This window comes from Garra rufa, chromosome 4 (assembly GCF_049309525.1).
Source record: "Garra rufa chromosome 4, GarRuf1.0, whole genome shotgun sequence".
In the NCBI taxonomy this organism is placed as follows: Eukaryota; Metazoa; Chordata; class Actinopteri; order Cypriniformes; family Cyprinidae; genus Garra; species Garra rufa.
Genome location: NC_133364.1, coordinates 22,533,312 through 22,553,271, shown reverse-complemented (window position 1 = coordinate 22,553,271; position 19,960 = coordinate 22,533,312). Strand labels below are relative to the sequence as shown.

At 37.0% G+C, this 19,960-nt stretch overlaps 1 protein-coding gene across 1 annotated transcript in view; it reads right to left on the bottom strand.

Annotated features, from left to right (window-relative positions):
* Positions 1-540: 540 nt before the first annotated feature.
* The window catches only part of nav3 (neuron navigator 3), a 205,567-nt gene continuing 186,147 nt past the window's right edge, over positions 541-19,960 (bottom strand). The window contains exons 29-44 of the mRNA XM_073837793.1: positions 19,505-19,528; positions 18,249-18,424; positions 17,465-17,551; positions 16,327-16,480; positions 13,997-14,183; positions 11,199-11,296; positions 11,009-11,104; positions 10,756-10,924; positions 9,569-9,804; positions 9,191-9,345; positions 8,186-8,257; positions 7,769-7,965; positions 7,566-7,684; positions 7,269-7,472; positions 5,534-5,551; positions 541-2,696 (exon numbers count right to left, since the gene is read on the bottom strand). Of these exons, the coding sequence (XP_073693894.1) occupies positions 2,577-2,696; positions 5,534-5,551; positions 7,269-7,472; positions 7,566-7,684; positions 7,769-7,965; positions 8,186-8,257; positions 9,191-9,345; positions 9,569-9,804; positions 10,756-10,924; positions 11,009-11,104; positions 11,199-11,296; positions 13,997-14,183; positions 16,327-16,480; positions 17,465-17,551; positions 18,249-18,424; positions 19,505-19,528 (2,112 nt within the window). The 3' untranslated portion in view covers positions 541-2,576. The remainder of the gene's footprint in view (positions 2,697-5,533; positions 5,552-7,268; positions 7,473-7,565; positions 7,685-7,768; positions 7,966-8,185; positions 8,258-9,190; positions 9,346-9,568; positions 9,805-10,755; positions 10,925-11,008; positions 11,105-11,198; positions 11,297-13,996; positions 14,184-16,326; positions 16,481-17,464; positions 17,552-18,248; positions 18,425-19,504; positions 19,529-19,960) is intronic.

Sequence of the window (19,960 nt, the reverse complement as noted above, 5' to 3'; positions counted from 1 at the left end):
AGATAGGTTCACATGCACTTTTTGCAAACGCTTCTCTTGAACTGAGGCGCTACAGCGATCTGTCACTCCACATTAAACGGCGCCAAAACAGCATGTATTGTTTGACTTTGACTTCATTTTATATCAAAAGTAACAAAGCAAAATGCTTATTGCGATTTACTGAAGATGCGCGCTTCAGTGTTCTATTCTTTAACTGAAAACAAGCCAGACTAATTGATTCTTGGGATTTAAGAATCAATATCGTTTCGTAAAAATGAGAATCGATTAAAATCGAGAAATCTATATTTTTTACCCAGCCCTAATGTTCATTTTGTAGCGGAGTCGCACAGAATTCCTAACAAAGTAACATTAAATGTTTTAGAGGACACTTTCTGATCGTCAAACGTAGATGAATTACACCTGTGGTTAATTTATTTTCACACAACGTCGTAAGAGGTTGATATTTGGTTACATTTTGGTTGCGACGTTGAGTGACCAAAATTCAATATCAATTTAACATATACTGTCAACGTTAATTTGATGTCCAATACTTACATCAGCTTTTGTTGATTTTAAGTTGTGTAACCAAAATCCAACGTTGAGTCAGACGTCAACCCGTTTTTTTTTTTTTTTTGGTCAATTTCATTTTCATTGGGGTCTAACATCAACTCGACGTTATACTGACATCTGGTGCCTGCTGGACTGTGATGGCTCATTATTTAAAAACGTAACAAACTTCGTAAAAGTTCGTTTGCAAAATATATGCCACTTGATTTGATTTTGTTATCTAGTGCAATGATACTCATGAATTTTTAAAAATCCCATGAATTCAAAATGAAGAGTTGTGTCCGCCTATTCGTTTTGAGGTCATTTATATGCTCTTGCGCTCCTAAAAGTTGACAAAAATACTTTAAGCAGATATACACATTTAAAATGTACAGTATTTATCTTTCATAAACAGATTTGAATCACAATGGAGGAAAAAGTATCCTGCATTTATGGATGCATACACATTTCTGTCCAATCAAGTGCTCTTTAGAACGGCTATTTTCGGCAGTCGGGTTTTTGGAATAACGAAAACATTCATGGGGTCTTTAAGTGAGGCGTATACGTCCGAAGGGACAAGTGTCTCCGAAAGCTGCAGGACAGGAAGTGTAACAGTGTAATGCAAGTTAGATATGATTGGGCTCTGATGCATTGTGAAGATAAAACAGTGAATCGCTTTGAATTATTTTACGCCCTTGAACAGCAAACTGACACTAAAGTTTTCTGAAATTGAAAAACACTTCACCTCTCACTGTACAGTTTAGAGCTCTGTATAATAACCAGTCATTACAAGACATATACGGTTTGGACAGGTTGCTGGTTTGCTTTTTTTTTTTTTCTCTGTAAATCACAAGAGCGTAATGCTAGACTAGAAGAGCAGAAACGCAATACCGACCGGGCAGAGTGCATCTTTAAGAGGCTGTGCAAGACTTGGATATTTACAATCACCTTTTCAACTGTGCAAAACCCACGTAGCAAACAAAAGAAAGGATGGATGAACTTTCGACTACACGAACACCGGCGCACGGGAGCGAAAAACGTTTCCGCATGCGCGTACACACATATAGCAAAGTAAATGGCATGCTAGCGAAGCGACGTGTCGGATTTGTGCTCTCGATTCAAGTGATCCCAGCTCAACTGGGATTCCATAAAGATCTTTTTTACTTTTATACATTTGGACCGTTTGCAATGGCGTGTTTGACACTAACACACTAATTGTAACAAAAATAAAATATGTGGACGTGGCATCCTTAGGAAAACGTTTGATCTGGTTCTGTCCTACGCCGTCGTTTCTGCGACAAAGGACAGCGGCACCACGTTTAAATGTCTTCAGAGCTCAGCACATTTAAGGCAGCAAGAAAGCACCATTTTCTGGTCTTTTTCACAAAGCTGGTACACTCTCCAACAAGCAGTTGCCTCGTACCTGCGGAAAGGAGAAAGAACTACGCACACGGCCGTGGGGTCGAACGAAAGGCTACTGCATGGAGCGGTGTGTAAGCTGCAGTCGGTGGTGCAGGGGTGCTGTAGGTCACTATACGCTTGGCAGTGAAACGAGTGGTGATTTGCGAATTTGCGTATGATTTCACAGTAGCGGTAATGACACGTTGCACGTTTGTGCTTGTTGGCTAGAGGCGTTTCATGAATGGTGCTGGCGAGATGAGAGTAAACCGCGTGTTGGTTTTGGCACCACGGCAGCACCAGTTTATCGACTGAGGTCAGAATTCAGAATGTTGCCCTTTAGGTTGTCGCACCTCAGTGAATTTAAAATAAACACTTGCCTCTGTAAACATGTTTAACTAATGGTTCGCCTCCAACAAATTCAAATTCCAGTTGTTTTTTTTTGTTTTAATTTATGTGGGCACACACACTTTTCGCCAGTGTCGTGTGTGCCACCAGCACCTTTTCATTCGCCGCATCCTGGACTCTGCATCCTTTTACCACCGGAGGCGTCAGGCTTTTCATAAGCCTGTTTCATAAGCACAAGTCCTGTGGGCCCACTGCTCTGTTTTTTTAAACCAATCAGAAGACTTCCTCTTCTAATGGGGAGGGGCTTAGAGGGCAGACTCCAATGAGGAGTCCAGCAGGTCGTCGTGGTGACTGGCGCTGTCGCTGTCACAGCTCTGGGCGCTGGAGTAGTTAGCAGCTTCCTGTAGCCTCATCAGCATATTCATCTAATGGAGAAAGAGGGAAAACATATGTTTGCAATGGAGAAGATGTTACTTAAAGGGATAGTTCACACAAAAATGAATTACTCACCATCATTTTGTTTCAAACCCGTAAGATTCAAACCTTTATTCATCTTCGCAACACAAATTAAGATATTTTTTAAAGAAATCTGAAAGCTTTCTGACCCTGCATAGACAGCAACACAACTATCACATTCATGGCCCAGAAAGGTAGTGAGGACATTGTCAAAATAGTTCATCAAAAATATCTTAATTTGTTTCGAAGATGAACGAAGGTCTTACAGGTTTGGAACGTCATGAAGGGTGAGTAATAATGACAGAATTTTTATTTTTGGCTACTTTTCAAGAGTAAGAAGTATGTATTTTTTTTAATTTTCTATTTTCACCTAATACAAGTTACTTCTTTCAGTAGGAAATGTAGGGTACAACAGGGCTAAAGGCACACCCAAAGACAAAAATGTGCTTTTCACTGTGCTTAAAATGTATGATTGCAGAAAAAATATATACGTTTGTATTGAACATTTATGGAGCAACAGATTTTGTGTGAAAATAAATCATACAAGTCGTTTATTTTGTTTAAAAATCTTAGAAATGTATAAGTTGTACTATATTCATGACTTAAAACTTGTACAAAACAATCACTTTAGCCAATTTATTTTTGTTCAATAAATATTCTGTCATTAAAATATGTGACCCTGGACCACAAAACCAGTCTTAAGTCGCTGGGGTATATTTGTAGCAAAAGCCAAAAATACATTGCATGGGTCAAAATTTTTGATTTTTCTTTTATGCCAAAAATCATTAAGAAATTAAGTAAAGTTCATGTTCCATGAAGATTTTTTGTAAAATTCCTTCTGTAAACATATCAAAATGTAATTTTTGATTTGTAATATGCATTGTTAAGAACCTAATTTGGACAACTTTAAAGGTGATTTTCTCAGTCTTTTTGATTTTTTTGCATCCTCAGATTTCTGATTTCAAATAGATGTATCTCAGCCACATATTGTCCTATCCTAACAAACCATACATCAATAGAAAGCTTATTTATTGAGCTTTCATATGATGTATAAATCTCAGTTTTGTCAAATTTAACCTTATGACTGGTTTTGTGGTCCAGGGTCACATATGTTAAAATAAAACATATTTTAAAATACAGAAACAAAATCATTTTAAAACATAAAGATTCTGAAAGCATTGAAGAAGATTTCATAGCAATTGAATATAGATTTACAGTAGTAACAACAAAAATATAATTTATTAATATAATATATAATTTATTATATGATATGATTGATAGCATGATGGTTTCATTCTAAACATGGTGATTATCTTTAAGATGGACACCCAACATAATATATGATATTTACCATCTGAATCTTATCTTGTCATGTCAACAAATAGAAAAAGTCAGCCTTCTATTAATTATCATGTTAATTATTATGCCTTTTAGCCCCAACAGCAGGGGTGCTTTTTACCCCAAATACTATACTTTAACATATTCTTTCGGTATTTAAAAAATGTTGCTTTAAATATCTTAAACAAAACTGAAAATCATTAAGAAGACTTGTGTCTCAATATATATCCCAGAATTTTAGCGATTCTTATTTGCTACTTAAATCGACAATATTTTTAAAAACATCAAATATTAGATCAAGTAAGCACAGAATCGACTTGACCTGTGAAGCATCAGCCAAAATTGCACATGTATCTTGAAAAGTGGATGTTTTGGAAAGTGCTACTGCACGTTTTTCTGCCATCTAGTGGTTTAGAGGAAAATAATATCAAAGGCGCCTTTTACCCCGGGGCGCCTTTAGCCCTGTCATACCCTATCTCTCTATTTATTTACTTAAAAATAAAATGTAAAATGTTTTTGTGTTCTATAGATCATTTTAAACAATGTAATTATACAATAAACTTTTTTTTTTTTTTTTAAATGGCAAAACTTCTTCTATTGTTCTGGAAAAAAGAGTCAGGCAGAGACAGTGAACATAAACAGAAAAACAAGTAGCTGAAATGTTTAGGTGGAGTCACATTTGCATATTTTCGACAGAATTTCACAGGCAAAAAAGGTCAGTCGTCAATGGTAATAATGTACAAAGCATCAAATATTGGACATCAAATTAATGTTGACATTAAAAGTTGAATTGACATTCAACGTCACAACCGAAATGTAACCAAATATCAACATCTTATGACGTTGTGTGCCATCTTTTTGTTGTAAATTTAAGTAACCAACTTGAACCTGTAGTGAAATTTCATATTTTTGCACATAAAATGCCTGAATTTTGCCTGCAAACATTTGCCGAACAATGGTAAATGTGACCACACCTCTATGTTCCACAAAAAGTAACGCTGAATGTTACTGAACTAGGTCCTTTTAATTAAGGCACATGCAATGTAACAAGTTACTTTGAAATGTAACATTCCCGCACTCTAATCTGTCCTAAACATACAAACAATCAACACACTACTTCATTTGTACAGCACATGAACTCACACAACCACACCAGTGATGTTCAAAAACACAATCACAATACTCAAAACTGATTCTGTTTATGAAGAACTCATTCACATTCACATCAGTGGCCATTAAAACACTGTTTAGCACATCTGGAATGTAAATATAAACTGTAACAAAAAGACAAACACTGGATCAAACACACACACAGACAAAATGTTTGTACCTCAACATTCAGACACAAAGACAATAGAGAAAAACAATACAACATTAAAATCCTTTAATCTATAAACACAACCGCTATCAGACTGAACTAGATCAAAGTAATCACTGATATTTAAACAAACAACACCAGTTCTGTCACCTTATAATCTCTGAACGTCTGTTCTCAGAAAAAAAAAAAAAAAAAAAGAAATGAGAGGAGACAGCAAGATGAGACAGCGCAATAATGTTAGTTTGAAAGCCTTTCGGCAAAGTGTGCTATTGACCTCAGGGAGCCAGAGTCATTATTATAATGCTATTCCTATGCAATTAACACTAATAGATATTTGTACAACATAAAAAATGTGTTGAGAATGGCTTTTTGATACTGGGCCAAATTTCGTAATTTTGTGTACAAGTCCATACTAATGTATATTGTACAGTTTCACTAAATGCAACAAGTTAGTTTCATGTATGATTTACATTTCAATTCATGAATAAGTCCCACTGCTTCTGCTAAATATCTAAGTGGTGCCACCTAGAGGACATTTATAACATAGTGTTCATATTTAGACTCTTATATTACAGTGATGTCCACAGGAGGGTGTAGAATAGGGCTAAATCTATTTTGATTCTTTCTCTCTGACACACAGACACTTATCACTGATGGACAGGCCATCTCAGACTGGACATTTTAAAATGTAGAAATTGATCTAAATATCACTGTAGACTTTATAGTTTCTATGAAATGTTGCCCATGTTTCACCTTGCTGCTCTTGGGCAGTTTCTAGTCTATACAGAAAAAGAGTTAGCAAGTTATTTAGCAAGACTGAGCGATTTAGTACTGCATCTCTTAGTATCTTATAACATGCAGTATACACTACCCTTAAAAGCATATTAGAATGATTTCTTGAGGATCATGCGATAATTGCAGAAATTATGCTATAATGATTTACTATCACAGGAGTTACATTTTAAAGAATTAGTTTACTCTTGAATTTATTTTTCCTGATAATTCACTCACTTCCATGTCATCCAAGATTACTCTTTCTTTCTTTAGTCGAAAAGAAATGAAAGTTTTTGAGGGAAATATTCCATGATTCTTCTCCACATAGTTGACTTAAATGGGGATCAGTGAGTTAAAGGTCCAAATTGCAGTTTCAATGCAGCTTCAAAGAGCTCTACATGATCCTAGCCAAGGAATAAGGGTCTTATTTAGTAATACAATTGGCAATTTTCTAAAAAAAAAAATTATATAATTTTAAATCACAAATGCTCGTCTTGCACTAGCTATGCGATATGTGTCTGTGACTTCACGCATGACTTAATCACATTGGAAAGGTCATGCGTGGTTAGTTTTTCGTCTGTGTTCAAAAAAGTAGGGTTATTTAAAACGTTATTTAATGTTCTTCTCCACCTTCAAAATCATCCACCATCGATTTTGAAACAACCTTTTTTGTAAGGGCGTTTGACTTTCTTTGCACATTCATTTTGTAAACACTTTTTTTAAAATAACAAATCATTTCACTAGATACAAATCTTTTCCCTCAGCTGAGATCGTGTAGAGCACTTTGAAGCTGCATTGAAACTGCAATTTGGACCTTCAACCCGTTGGCCACCACTGAAGTCCACTATATGAAGAAAAATCCTGGAATGTTTTCCTCAAAAACCTTAACTACTTTTTGACTAAAGATAGAAAGACATGAACATCTGGGATGACAAGGGGTAAGTAAATGATCAGGAAAATGAATTCTGGAGTGCACTAATCCTTTAAAATACACTAAAATACATTTTAAATGAAAAATATTCCGCAATATTGTTGTATTTTTGATCCAACCCCAAACTTTTGATCGGTAGTGTATATCAAAATGAATTATATTTAATGAAGTTGTCTTTACCAGTGGGTCTCCCTCTGTGTCACTCTGAGACACTTGTTTGGAGGCGGCTCCATCTTTGGAGGAGCTGTAGCCATCATAGCCCACGTCCTCCGGCCTCAGCTGCAGCAGTGCCTGGCCTTCGTGCTGCAGGGAGGCAGAGCTCCAGGGGTAGGTGTCAATCACCCATTTGGATGGGTCTTCCCACGCCGCCCTCTTTCCATACAGCTGTAGCAATGATATATGCAGAAAACAAAAAGTTTTAGCAACAAACTGTGAGAAAAACCCACAGTATATGAGCGTGTGTGGCTGGATGTGTACCTGCAGTCCTTCTCGTACTGCTTCCAGTAGATATGGCACCAGAGAATAGTTCCAGAGGTCAGTAAACCACACACGTGAGCCGTCCGCATCCATCGGACAGGACAAGAACAGCCGAGGACCTGGAGGCAACAGGAATAAATATCTCACCTCTGTTCTGTGCAGAATAACCATATCAAATGTGGCTTGTGTGTTGTGTGTATTACCGATAGTGACGTCCGAGGAGCTGTGAGCCTCTAAGAAGGAATTGAGGTGTTGCCAGGTTTTAGGGATCCAGTCTATGATTTTGATGAGGTCGTTACTGCGCATGTTTTTAGCGATCTCAGTTTCAATTAGCTTTCTTTTCAGGAATCGACCCAGGAAGCCCTTCACTGGCTCAGTGTGATTGGCACACAGCACCCACCTGAAGGGATGATGGTCTGATATTACACTGAGAACATGACTGGAAAGATCAGTGTGTGTTTGTGTTTTTGTACTGTATGTGTATGTATGCTTGACAAATGTAAAATATGATCATTTATGGCCCCCATGTGGTGAGAGGATGTAATGACAATCATCTCATGCTGTCTGTCTGGTTCACAACTGTGTGTTACATTGACATGTAAAATATCGGAGCACAGTACCTGAAGTTATGATGCAGCTCCAAGTTTGGAGATGAGGAAACACCCTGGTTCATAGTTCCAATGACATACGGGCTGTGAAATGGACAGTTGCACATTTTGAGATGTAATTCATTTATGTTTGATCATATTCAGATACACAAGAAAAATACACAAAAATGGGTGTTCCAGTACTAGAACTAAAGTATAAAAGCGACAGTTCACCCACGGTGGCAAAATTCTGTCAATTACTCCCAATTAACCCATAAGACCATTGTGAATCTTCGCAACACAATTTAAGTTATTTTTGATGAAATCCAAGATTTTTTTTACCCTACATAGACAGCAACACAACTGACACTTTCAAGACCCAGAAAGGTAGTAAGGACATTGTTAAAATGCACATGCATGTGCTGTGGTACTGTCATGAACGCGCGTTAAAGACTGGCACAGAAGAGAAGAAATTGTTAAATAAAGTCATTATTTTTGTTTTCTTTAAAACAAAAAGTATTCTCCTAGCTTCATAACATTACAGTTGAACCACTGATATCACATGGACTATTTTAACAATGTCCTTAATACCTTTCTGGGCCTTGAATGTGTCAGTTGTATTGCTGTCTATGCAGGGTCAGAAAGCTGATTTCATCAAAAAAAATCCTTATTTGTGTTCATGTTTATTTTTGGGTAAACTATTTTTAAGCTAAAACTATTCTAATTTTTTATTTTCAAATATGGGTCTATTTTATTACTTTATTTAGGCAGTAGCTGTCTAATAAAATCAAAATGTCTGTGTTTACTTCATCAAAAACACTGTAATATTGGAAAATATTATTACAATTAAAAATAACTGATATTAAAATAGATTTTTAACATGCATTACTCTCATTAGTCTTACTACTTATTAGTCTTAAGTGTCATGCTACAGTATATGCAAATATGAAAACGTAGAAATGTAAAATCTTATTGATCACAAACTACTGAACGGTAGCGAGTATAAGCTAAAATTTGGATAATAATAGGAATAATCACCATTTGTGGTATTTGCAGTTGAGGAATCCATTAAAGATGTCACTAAGGGAGCCAATATGATGGAGGTTATCCAGAATAACTACGGAGGGCAGCTCGATCTCACACTCCTCTGTGTTGCACTGCTCGGCCAGGCTTGAAAGGTACTGCCGAAGATCCTGCTTAGAGCAAACACAGAGCACATAAATGTTACACTTCTGCAGAAAACCTAATAAATTACTTATATATAATTAATATATCAGCAACATTGATGGCGGAAATGTATGGAAAACTGTCATTAAAAATTGTTAATTATAATTTTTTTGCAATTCCATTAGTTTCCCACTAGTGGCACACCTTAAATTTATTTATTAAGATCCCCTTCCCAGACTGAAAATGTACCTTGCTGGATTTCTGGTCCACATTGAAGCTAGCCAGGTTGGTGTCAGTCAACTCTTGACCAGTCTTGGAGATGATGAAGTAAGCTAGTTTAGTGGCTAGGTAGGATTTACCAGTTCCACTGGGACCAGACAGGATAATTCTGCGGTGCTCCATCAGCAAGTTTAAGTAGCGTTGAATGATGGGTTTAGGAATCAGTGTGTCAAACACCAAGTCATCAATGCTACCCTCCTTCACACCTACATAAGCAAAAAGACCTTTACAAAGACTTGCTTCAAATCTTTGCAGAACATTTTAGAGGGAACCTAAACTGAAATTGAAAATGCATGAAAGATTTACATTATTTAAAAAAAAAAAATCCACATTGTTTTATACATATTTTGGAGAGGGAATATGACTATCTAAAGATGTCAAATGGTTACACTCAGTACTACTTGCACTACCTGCTAATATTTTTACTACAACACAAGTCATAATACACAACTCGGAAAGTAAAATACTCATACAATGCCGCATTGTGCTTTTGTTTGTAATTTTCAGTCGACGGGCAACAAAAGAAGCAATGTAAGTCTTCACTGCTTTCATAGCAACAAGAGGAGGAGAAAAGAATGAGAAGATGCCTGTGGACAAAGAAAACTTATTAAAGACCTGCGTCTTTGTTCTCTCCACTTTAGCCCTGATTCCTTTGAGGCTTTTAGTAGACCACAGCTACTGAAAGAGCTTACAAATGGCAGAGACAAGAAACGCTAGATGCCATCCTGGCAGGATGAACATGCCAACGCTTCAGCCACTGAAGGATTTTCTTAGCGCAGATTTCACTCAATATCCAGGGGCATTCAGACTCCTCGTGAAATAAAATTCATGGTACGGCATTTGGTTTAAGCCTAAGCTTATATACATCGCCACCTGTACGCTGTGGTCATTGTATCAGTAGTTTATTTTCTGAGTTGTGTTGCAGTAAAAATAGTAACAGGTAGCGCCAGTAGCTTACCATTTGCAACCATTTCATGTCATCAAAATAATGGCGCCCTCCATAGTTTAAAATATGTATAAAACAATGTACATTTTTTAAATAATGTAAATCTTTCTTGTTTTTTTTTTACTACATATTCCAGTAAGAGACATAATTTACATTATATTAGGCAATACAAGTATTAAGAACCCTACAAGAACTTTCTGAGGTTCCTCACCTTTCAGACTGACTTTGATGACATTGTTGTCGCCCACCAGATATCCACATGGCAAGAGTTCAGGAACCTCAGAGGCATGAGATCGGACCACATCCCCCATCTTGTAGCACACAATACTATCCGAATTCAGGCCTAAACTGGTCAGTGGGTCCACGCGAAACACATACTCCTAAATGCCATGAAAAAAATCTGTTAGAACTGAAATATGGCACCTGAAATATACATCTAATTTCGCTAGAGGCCAGACTGGCACCTTAAACAAGCGTCGTATTACACCATCCAACACATCCCACTTAGTCTTGCCACTGACGCCAATGGAGCCAATTAAATACTCCTTCTTTTGCATAGCCTGAAATGATTAGAGTATGAGAGTATGAAATTATGCTTACAAGGTATGGTTTATTAGTAGTTTACTTTCAAAATTAAACAAAATCATTCTATACCTTGGTTTTGTAGGAGTCGCTGTTGATGGTGACCACTATACGGACACTCCTGCCCTCTTTGCGTAGATTGCCCTCATAGCCATCATCCAGCAGAATATCTGTGCACACAAACACAAACTTCAAACTCACTGCGAGACAAAAATATATAAGCCTGAACAATTCAAAAGACTGAGTCATTAACTGTGGGGGAGCAGAACTTTTTCTGTGCTGACAAATGCAGCGAGCGAAGACACTAATGTTCAGCTTTGACTGTAGTTAAATGCCGACTGCTTTAAGCTTTGCTGTCTGTGGGGCTGAGCTGTTTGGTTTTAACAGGGCTTTGAATACAGGACGAAGGCTGTTAGTGGAGGAGTGCGGCTTTGATGGGCCATGTACGAGGAGCTTGGTGAATGGGCGGGAGTGAAGCGCTTTGTATTCGTCTGGCACGCTGTTCTGCAGAGGGGTGATAACGTCCCTCCACCGCACGTCCGCCCATGCTCTAGTGCTCCTCCACACATCTCTCTATCAATTAAGCAGCCCAAAGTCCTGAGAGAGCGCAGAAGTCCCTACTTTTAATTAGCCAGAGCGCAGGCGAGTCTTCGCCAACCCGTCCTGAGACGTGGCCACAGACCTGGCGTTAAAATCCTCCCTTACAGAAAAGAGGCCATTTCACTCTTCGGTGTGTTCATTCTCTTCCCGCATAGCTGTGAAATGGTCTTCCCAATGCCAGAGTTTTCATCAGCACCATGCTACAATCATCAATAATACAGCCATATGCAAATCTACACTGTGGTCCATGAGCCGGAGCACACTGGTAGAAAACTAAATCATCAGTTCAGTTTTACAGTTATGATGAGAAGATTGTATGTATTAAGTTTGCTCGCAATGCTTTTAATAGTGACCTTATTTTCCAAATAGAACCAAGTTTTACAAGGAACACTAATGAAGCACTGTTTATCATCCACCACTAAAACATTGAACCACAAAAACATTTTTATGGCTCATTTATAATGATAAAGGCTAATCTGGCCTTTACACCAGCTTTTTATTTTTTGTTTGAAATATAAGTTGCACTTGCTCACATAAAACATGACTGCCATGATGCTAAGGAGTTGCAGATGGTTGCGAGACCATAGCTATGTGATTTCTAAGGTGTTCTGAGTGTTTTCAGACCATTGTTATGCAGTTATAGGGTATTTTTGAGGGCTGATAGATGGTTGCTTACTAGTCCAGATCCCACGAACCGTTGGCTGAACATCTGATGCATATGGCACACAAAATTAGAAACACTTCAGAGTTTCGTAGTCATCATCTGATTGGTTGAATTCTACATTATTTCTAAGAAACGTGTGTGTCGCGTTCTTTAACGTTCTGCCTGGAAATAAAGATGCCGTGACACTAAACCCCCTCATTAAAGAACAAATTCAACTGTGTTTACAACTGTGACAATGAGCACTTATCAGGATCAACTAAACGTTGGATTTTCGAAAGTATGTGGAAAATATGTAGTTCCCAGCATAAACTCTTTAAAATATATCCAAGAGTTTTACACATCAGTCTGTTATTGTGGGGACATTTCCATGCCCCTAAACATGACGCGACGCAAAACAAAACATGATTGGTTGCTTTACTTGTCAGATATATGGCCTCTTGGGCGGTTCTTAGCCAATCAAACCGGCCAAGGTTCCCAGACCTTCTGCTGTCAGTCTGAAGGTCTGGCTACACAAGACTAGTCAAAGTCTAAAGAGTCCAACCCCAAGTCTCTATGGCCTGTAACCACCTAAATCAATGATTAAAAAAGCGTTTTTGGCAAATCCAGGTAATTTACGGTAGTTTTTATTGTTTATGACTGTTATAGCACCAGCTGTGGTCTGATCTCCCTAAAACGTTGCATGCTTGTTCATATTGTGTCATAGCTTACCAGGTTTTGTGAAGTTTTGAGTTTATTTAGGCTTTATAGGCTTTTGGGCATATTTGGACAGGCCTCTATTCTAAACGACCCTGTTATGTATGTATGGTAAATTTCAACCTTTTTGTGATAATTATTGACCAAGAGAGTCCAAAGAATTGTACTGTAGTGGGTTTTTTCAGACTGAGCAAAAAACCTAGTACTAGTTCACAACAGTATGTTTTTTTACATCTTTTCAATCATTTAACAAACGGTTTGATTGATGGCAGTGGTTCTAAAGGCAAAGATTTTTACATTGATTTGTTTGTGTGTTTTTTCTCTCTTATAGCGCCACCAAGCGGCCAAGCTCTGTGACTCTTTTCAAGTGACCTCAGATTCAGCTCTTACATATGAGTTGAGTTTGGCGAAGATATCTCACTCCGTTCAAAACTTACAGCCATGTAGGTAAAGCCAGCCCTGCCCCTTTTAACGTTTTGGCATCCCTTTTTTTTGCTAAAGAGTCCAACCCCAAGTCTCTATGGTATTTTGATTTGTATATATGATCCCATTCATGTAAGCCTATTGGATTTTTTTCATCCACCACTAATAATCAAGACTACTGTCAGTTTATCAATCTGAAACCAGTTATATTGTACTTTTGTTGCATTATATTAAATATATTGGCTAAACGTACATGACACATAATGTATGTACTGATATATTCAGCCAGGTTATTATTAAATGTTCTTATTAAAAAAAGCCATCTTACTGCCATTTTATCTGCTTTCATAACATAGCTTCTAAAGAACATTCAAATGCTTTACAGAATCCTCCAAAACAAGGCCAGAGTGACTTTTTGGTGGTGCATACTTAAAATAAACAGTGTTAGGCCCAAATAACTCCACATTCAGATCATGAAGCAAAGTCTGACCTGACATAATGGTGTCTGTGATGTTGAGATTGTTTAGCGACAGCCCCAGAGATTGCCGTGAGGATGAGGAGGACGTGCTGGAGGTTTCTGATGGGGGCCGGGCTGTTTTAGCAGGTGTGGCTGCGGGTGTGGTGTTGCCGCTGGACTTGAGTCTGTCGTTCTCTGCCTTCAGCAGCTCAATTTCATTCTGCATGTAAAAAACAGGTAATGTCAACACCACAGTGATCGTTTTGACAAATTCATTTATATTTCTCTAACTGAGCAGAACCACGTATGCAATCCACATATAAAATTAGCTGACTAAAAATAACCAATCCGCACATGGTAAAGTTAAGAAGGGAAAAGTTTTTCTTTCCCACATACTTCAAAATTGAGTGAAATATGCTTTTGTGACATGTTAAGAAGATTAAGAATTGCTTTCTGTTGGCCAATTTTCTAAACGGTTTCTGAAGCTTTTAATGACTGCGAGAAGTTAGTTTTAATCTTTAGATTAGTCTTGTGTGCCAGGCTCTGCTAACCGGTGCTAAGGAAAAGCTCAGACAGACACTTCAAGAGGATGAACAACTCTGTCTGGTTGTTTTGTCTCAGAATTAAAGCAATTTAACCCTTTTATCAACAGTTCCTCTGATCTTAGTCAATCAGTCACTCTGTTACAGACTTTAAATTATGTGCTCTGACTTTGTAGCACAATGTGACAGAAGTGCTTGCCAGCAAACAGTTCCTTAAACAAATCACCTCTCTCTGGCTCTTTTAAAAAGTTTGTAAGACTCCATGTTTGCTGCTGTGAGTGTTCTGTGTGGGTCCTAATAGTGTACTTTGCCATAATTTTAAAAGACAAATATTCATTTTTTATTATTATATACACTACTGTTCAAAAGCTTGGGATCAGTACGATTTGTGTTAAATAAATGAATACACTAATGTGTCAGTAAAGTGACAGTAAAGACATTTATCATTTTACAAAAGATTTCTATTTTAAATCTTTTGAACTTTCTATTCATGAAAGAATCCTAAAAAATTTTCAGGGTTTCAACACTAAAAACTGGAGCAAAGGCTGCTGAAAATTTAGCATTTACATCACAGAAATAATAATATTTTAAAATATAGCTGCAAGCAGCGATTACCGGGGTTCAAGTGCTTTAAGACATTTACCCACATATGAAAAAAGACATTACATTTTATTTAGCAAGCCTGTAACCACCTAAATCAATGATTAAAAAAGCATTTTTGGCAAATCCAGGTAATTTACAATAGAAATGTTTTTTAACGACTATGACTGTTATAGCACCAGCTGTGGTCCGATCTCCCTAAAACTTTGCATGCTTGCTTGTTTACAAATTACCTGCCGCATGTGCTCAACAGGTTTTGTGAAGTTTTGAGTTTTCGTTTAGGCTTTATAGGCTTTTGGGCATATTTGGACAGGCCTCTTTTTCTAAAACCACATGGTAAATTTTAACCTTTTGTGATCATTTCTGACCTAGAGAGTCCAAAGAATTCCAAGAAAGAAGAAAAAGTACTGCAGTGGGTTATTCCAGATTGAGTAAAAAACCTAGGACTAGTTTGCAAAAGTAGTTTTTTTTTTACATCTTCTCAATTTATTTTACAAACGGTCTGATTGACGGCAGTGGCTCTGGAGGCAAAGATTTTCATGTTGATACGTTTTTATGTTTTTTCCCTCTTATAGCACCATCAAGTGGCCAAGCTCTGTGACTGTTTGCAAATGATCTCAGATTCAGCTCTTACATATGAGTTGTGAGTTTGGCAAAGATATCTCACTCTGTTCAAAAGTTATAGCCTTTTTAGTAAAGCCAGCCCTGCCCCGTTCAAACGTTTTTGGAGTCCCTTTACGACAGAGAATCAAAACTTTTTTTTGATAATTATTGATATTTACTCTCCAGAGAACGTTCCTGCACTGGTTTGGTTCCGATCAACTGAAAAACCTAGGACTAGTTCGGAAAAGTCGTTATTTAAATGCAAAATTTCACCAGTGAAGGACAAATCCAGCGTGAGGCAAGGCACTTGAGCTTGCGACAAATGGTTTAAGAATTATGAGTGATTTCGTACTTTTGATCGCTGTAGCGTTCCCATCAGCCCACTTGGGGCGAATCTTGGTGACGTTAATATTAATTAATTAATAATAATGATTAAAAGAATATTTTGTAATATTAATGTTTGATTGTTTATTTGAACAAATACATGAGAGCACAACATCTTACTCAGATTTCCACAGATCACTGTATTGCTCAAAAACACAATGTATAAGAATTCACAAGGCATTGATATAATGTTGCAGAGCTCTGGAGTGAGTCAGCATGTATACGTGAGTGTACCTGCATACGGTTCATGGCTTCTCGTATCTGGTCAAGGTGGTGGGCGGAGCTTAACGCCTCCAGTCTGATATCAGTGAGCTTCAGCTCCTTCTCTCTCAACTCGTTCTTCAGCTGGAGGATAATCTCTGCCTCAGCCTCTGTACATTCACACAGTCTGCACAAACACACACCGTACAGGGAAGAGGGAGTCACAACACCGTTACACGTCCAAGAGCTACAAAACACAGGTGGGTTTAAAGCACAACAAACTCCTGGAGAATTAGGCGTGGTCAGAATATATATATATATAAACACTTTGAAGCACACATATTCACACTCTGGGCTTTGTGTTTTATATTTGTGAGGGGTGTTTGCTGCATTCCATTCTCTGGACACAGAGATTTGCTCTTGAAGATGATTTATAAGAAAAAAAAGTTAATATTTAGCATTAACTGTGTAAATCTCATTGGGTGCCATCACGTTTGACTGACATTTTACATCTCCACACCTTGACAGAATCAAGAGTTGTGAATTTCCAAATGTTTGGAATCCAGACTTTTAGTAGCATTCTATCAGGCTTTTCCAGGTAGGAAATTCCAACATTTTGAGTTGAGTTGAATGGAATGCAGCTTTAAAGATTATGCACATGACCAACACAAACAGGAAGTACTGTAGCAATCCTCCATGTTGTCCAATATTAAGCACAGGCAAATTATTTAAAGTTAAAGCAGCATATATTAAAAACAATTTTAATGTAATAGCTTTCCAAACTCAGGCAATCTCTGATTTTATTTAGAAACTATTACACATGAGTTTGACTATATGAATCAATCAATCAATCAATCAATCTATCTATCTATCTATCTATCTATCTATCTATCTATCTATCTATCTATCTATCTATCTATCTATCTATCTATCTATCTATCTATCTATCTATCTATCTATCTATCTATCTATCTATCTATCTATCTATCTATCTATCTATCTATCTCTCTATCTTTACAATTTAAATTTGAATGAGTTTGTGTCATAAAAATGCAAAATGTAAAATGTGACTGAAATATAGGGGAAGGGATATCATTTGTTAACTAGCTTTAATGATTTTAGTCACTGCACACTTTCAATCCTTCCCAGCATGCCACACTGTGCCTGTTACCGAGATCTGTGCTTGTAGACCACATGACCGTTTGACTTTTTCTTTGGCATCCAAATGGGGGAAGACTTGCTATCGCAAAAACACTTTCTAAAGACACATAACATTGAGGAACAGGGACAGAATACAGATATGATTAAGGGAAAGGATGAAATAGAAATATGATTATCAAAAAAGAAAGAAAGCAAAAGATAATGTGAGTAAAATAATAAAGCAATAAAATCACTAAACAATACAGTAAGTTGAAGTCACTGATGAAAAATAATAATGAATTATTAGATATGTTGTCCTTTATGTCAAAGTGAAAAAGAAACAGAAATATATAAAAACCTAACAAATATGTAAATGTTTATGCATGCATCTCATTTGTGGCCCTGGACCATAAGTCATAAGTAGCACATGTATATTTGTAGCAACAGCCAACAATACATTGGAAGAATCAAAATTATAGATTTTTCTTTTATGCCAAAAATCATCAGGACATTAAGTAAAGATCATGTTGCATGAAGATATTTTGTAAATTTCCTACTGTAAATATATCAAAACTTAATTTTTGATTAGTAATATGCATTGCTAAGAACTTCATTTGAACAACTTTAAAGGCAATTTTCAAATGTATCTGATGTACCATACATTAACGCAAAGCTTATTTATTCAGCTTTCATTCAGATATAAATAAATATAAATACATTTCAAATAATTCACTCTTATGACTGGTTTTGTGGTCCAGGGTCACATTTTATAGAAGTGTCTATGTCCTGTATATACAGTATGTGTCTGTACTCACTCTGTGGTGGAGGGTGATGAGAGCAATGGTTGAGTGGTGCTGGTCTGTCTGTTGGTATGTTGTAGTTTGGGTGAAGAAGGAAGGGAGGAGTCAGTCATCTCTTCAATCTCATCATGAGATGATTGAGGCTTGTTGGTCTTTTTCTTGCTGAAGGCCTGCTTAAAGGAGCTCCGCAACTGTAAGTAAACAACACAAATCAATATAATTAATATAGACAGACAACATTAATTCATGTGAAACTATTCTGTGGTCAGGCAGAAGAAATGGATTAGAAAGATTCATGTATCTATACTCTGGATATTCCAGTAAAGGAATTATCTGGCTCACTCGCATGCTGTCAATTACCAGAAAAAGTAAAAAGAGTAAAAAAGTAAGAACATATATACTGTCAACATATTTTTGATTTTTGACAAACTTTTCAGAATTAATCTTCTACTAATCAGAATTATTCTTCTACAGTACCCAAATACATCAATCCAGAATTAAAGGGATTGTTCACCAAAAAATTCTGTTATTAAATTACTCACCCTAATGACCTTCCTTCATCTTCGAAGGACACAAATTAAGAAATTTTTGATGAAATCCAAGAGCTTTCTGACCGTGCATTGACAGCAATGCAACTCTCGGTGGAGTGAATGGCAGTGGAGAAGAAATTGTTGAATAAAGTCGTTTAAGCACGAAAAGTATTCTCGTAGCTTCATAACATTATGGTTGAATCACTGATATCACATGGACTATTTTAACGATGTCCTTACAACCTTTCTGTCCTTGAAAATGTGAGTTGTGTTGCTGTCTATGCAGGGTCAGAAAGCTCTCAGATTTCATTAAAAATATCTTAATTTGTGTTACAAAGATGAACGAAGGTCTTGCAGGTTTGGAACAACATAAGGGTGAGATTTTTGAATGAACTATCCCTTTAAATACTGAATTGCATTGAAGACTGAAAGTTTTAAAAGTGTTACTGTTTAGATAAACAAATCACATGAGTGATTTTTGGTCAGCTTAGGATAAAGGTTAAAAATATGGTTGATTGCAACATTTTGGAAGGGTAGATAAATGGCTTGCTCATATAATTTACTGCGCAGAACTAATTGAGCATCAGAAACATACTGGTAGTCAGTGGGACTGGGGATGCTGGTGGCATGCACACGTTTCTATGGAAACGCTTTGAATTTGGGGAGGAAGGGGCGGTTAAGGGGGGTAAGATTATCAGAGGCAAACGGCCGCAGTGATGCGGGACGTGTGGAAACACTGACCTGGGCGGGGATGGAATCAGCCACCTATGGACAAAACACACTCACTGTTACCATTGCCTGAAACGTGCACCGCTGGACCAGACACAGCGGCATCATTTATTCATTGTTCATTTGATTAGCTGGAGGCTGTGTCTGTCAGCATGAAACTAGATCATTTCACATAACAGCATTCCACAGGAAATCTACGTCCCCTACTTCTTTTGAAATCAGTGCACTCAACAATAGGGAAATCTTTTCTGACCCGGTTAGGCCAGTAGTTATACTATATACAGTTGAAGTCAAAAGTTTACATACACCTTGCAGAATAATCTGCAAAATGTTAATTATTTTTACCAAAATAAGAGGGATCATACAAAATGCATGTTATTTTTTATTTAGTACTGACCTGAATAAGATATTTCACATAAAATACATATAGTCCACATGAGAAAATAACAGTTACATTTATAAAAAAAG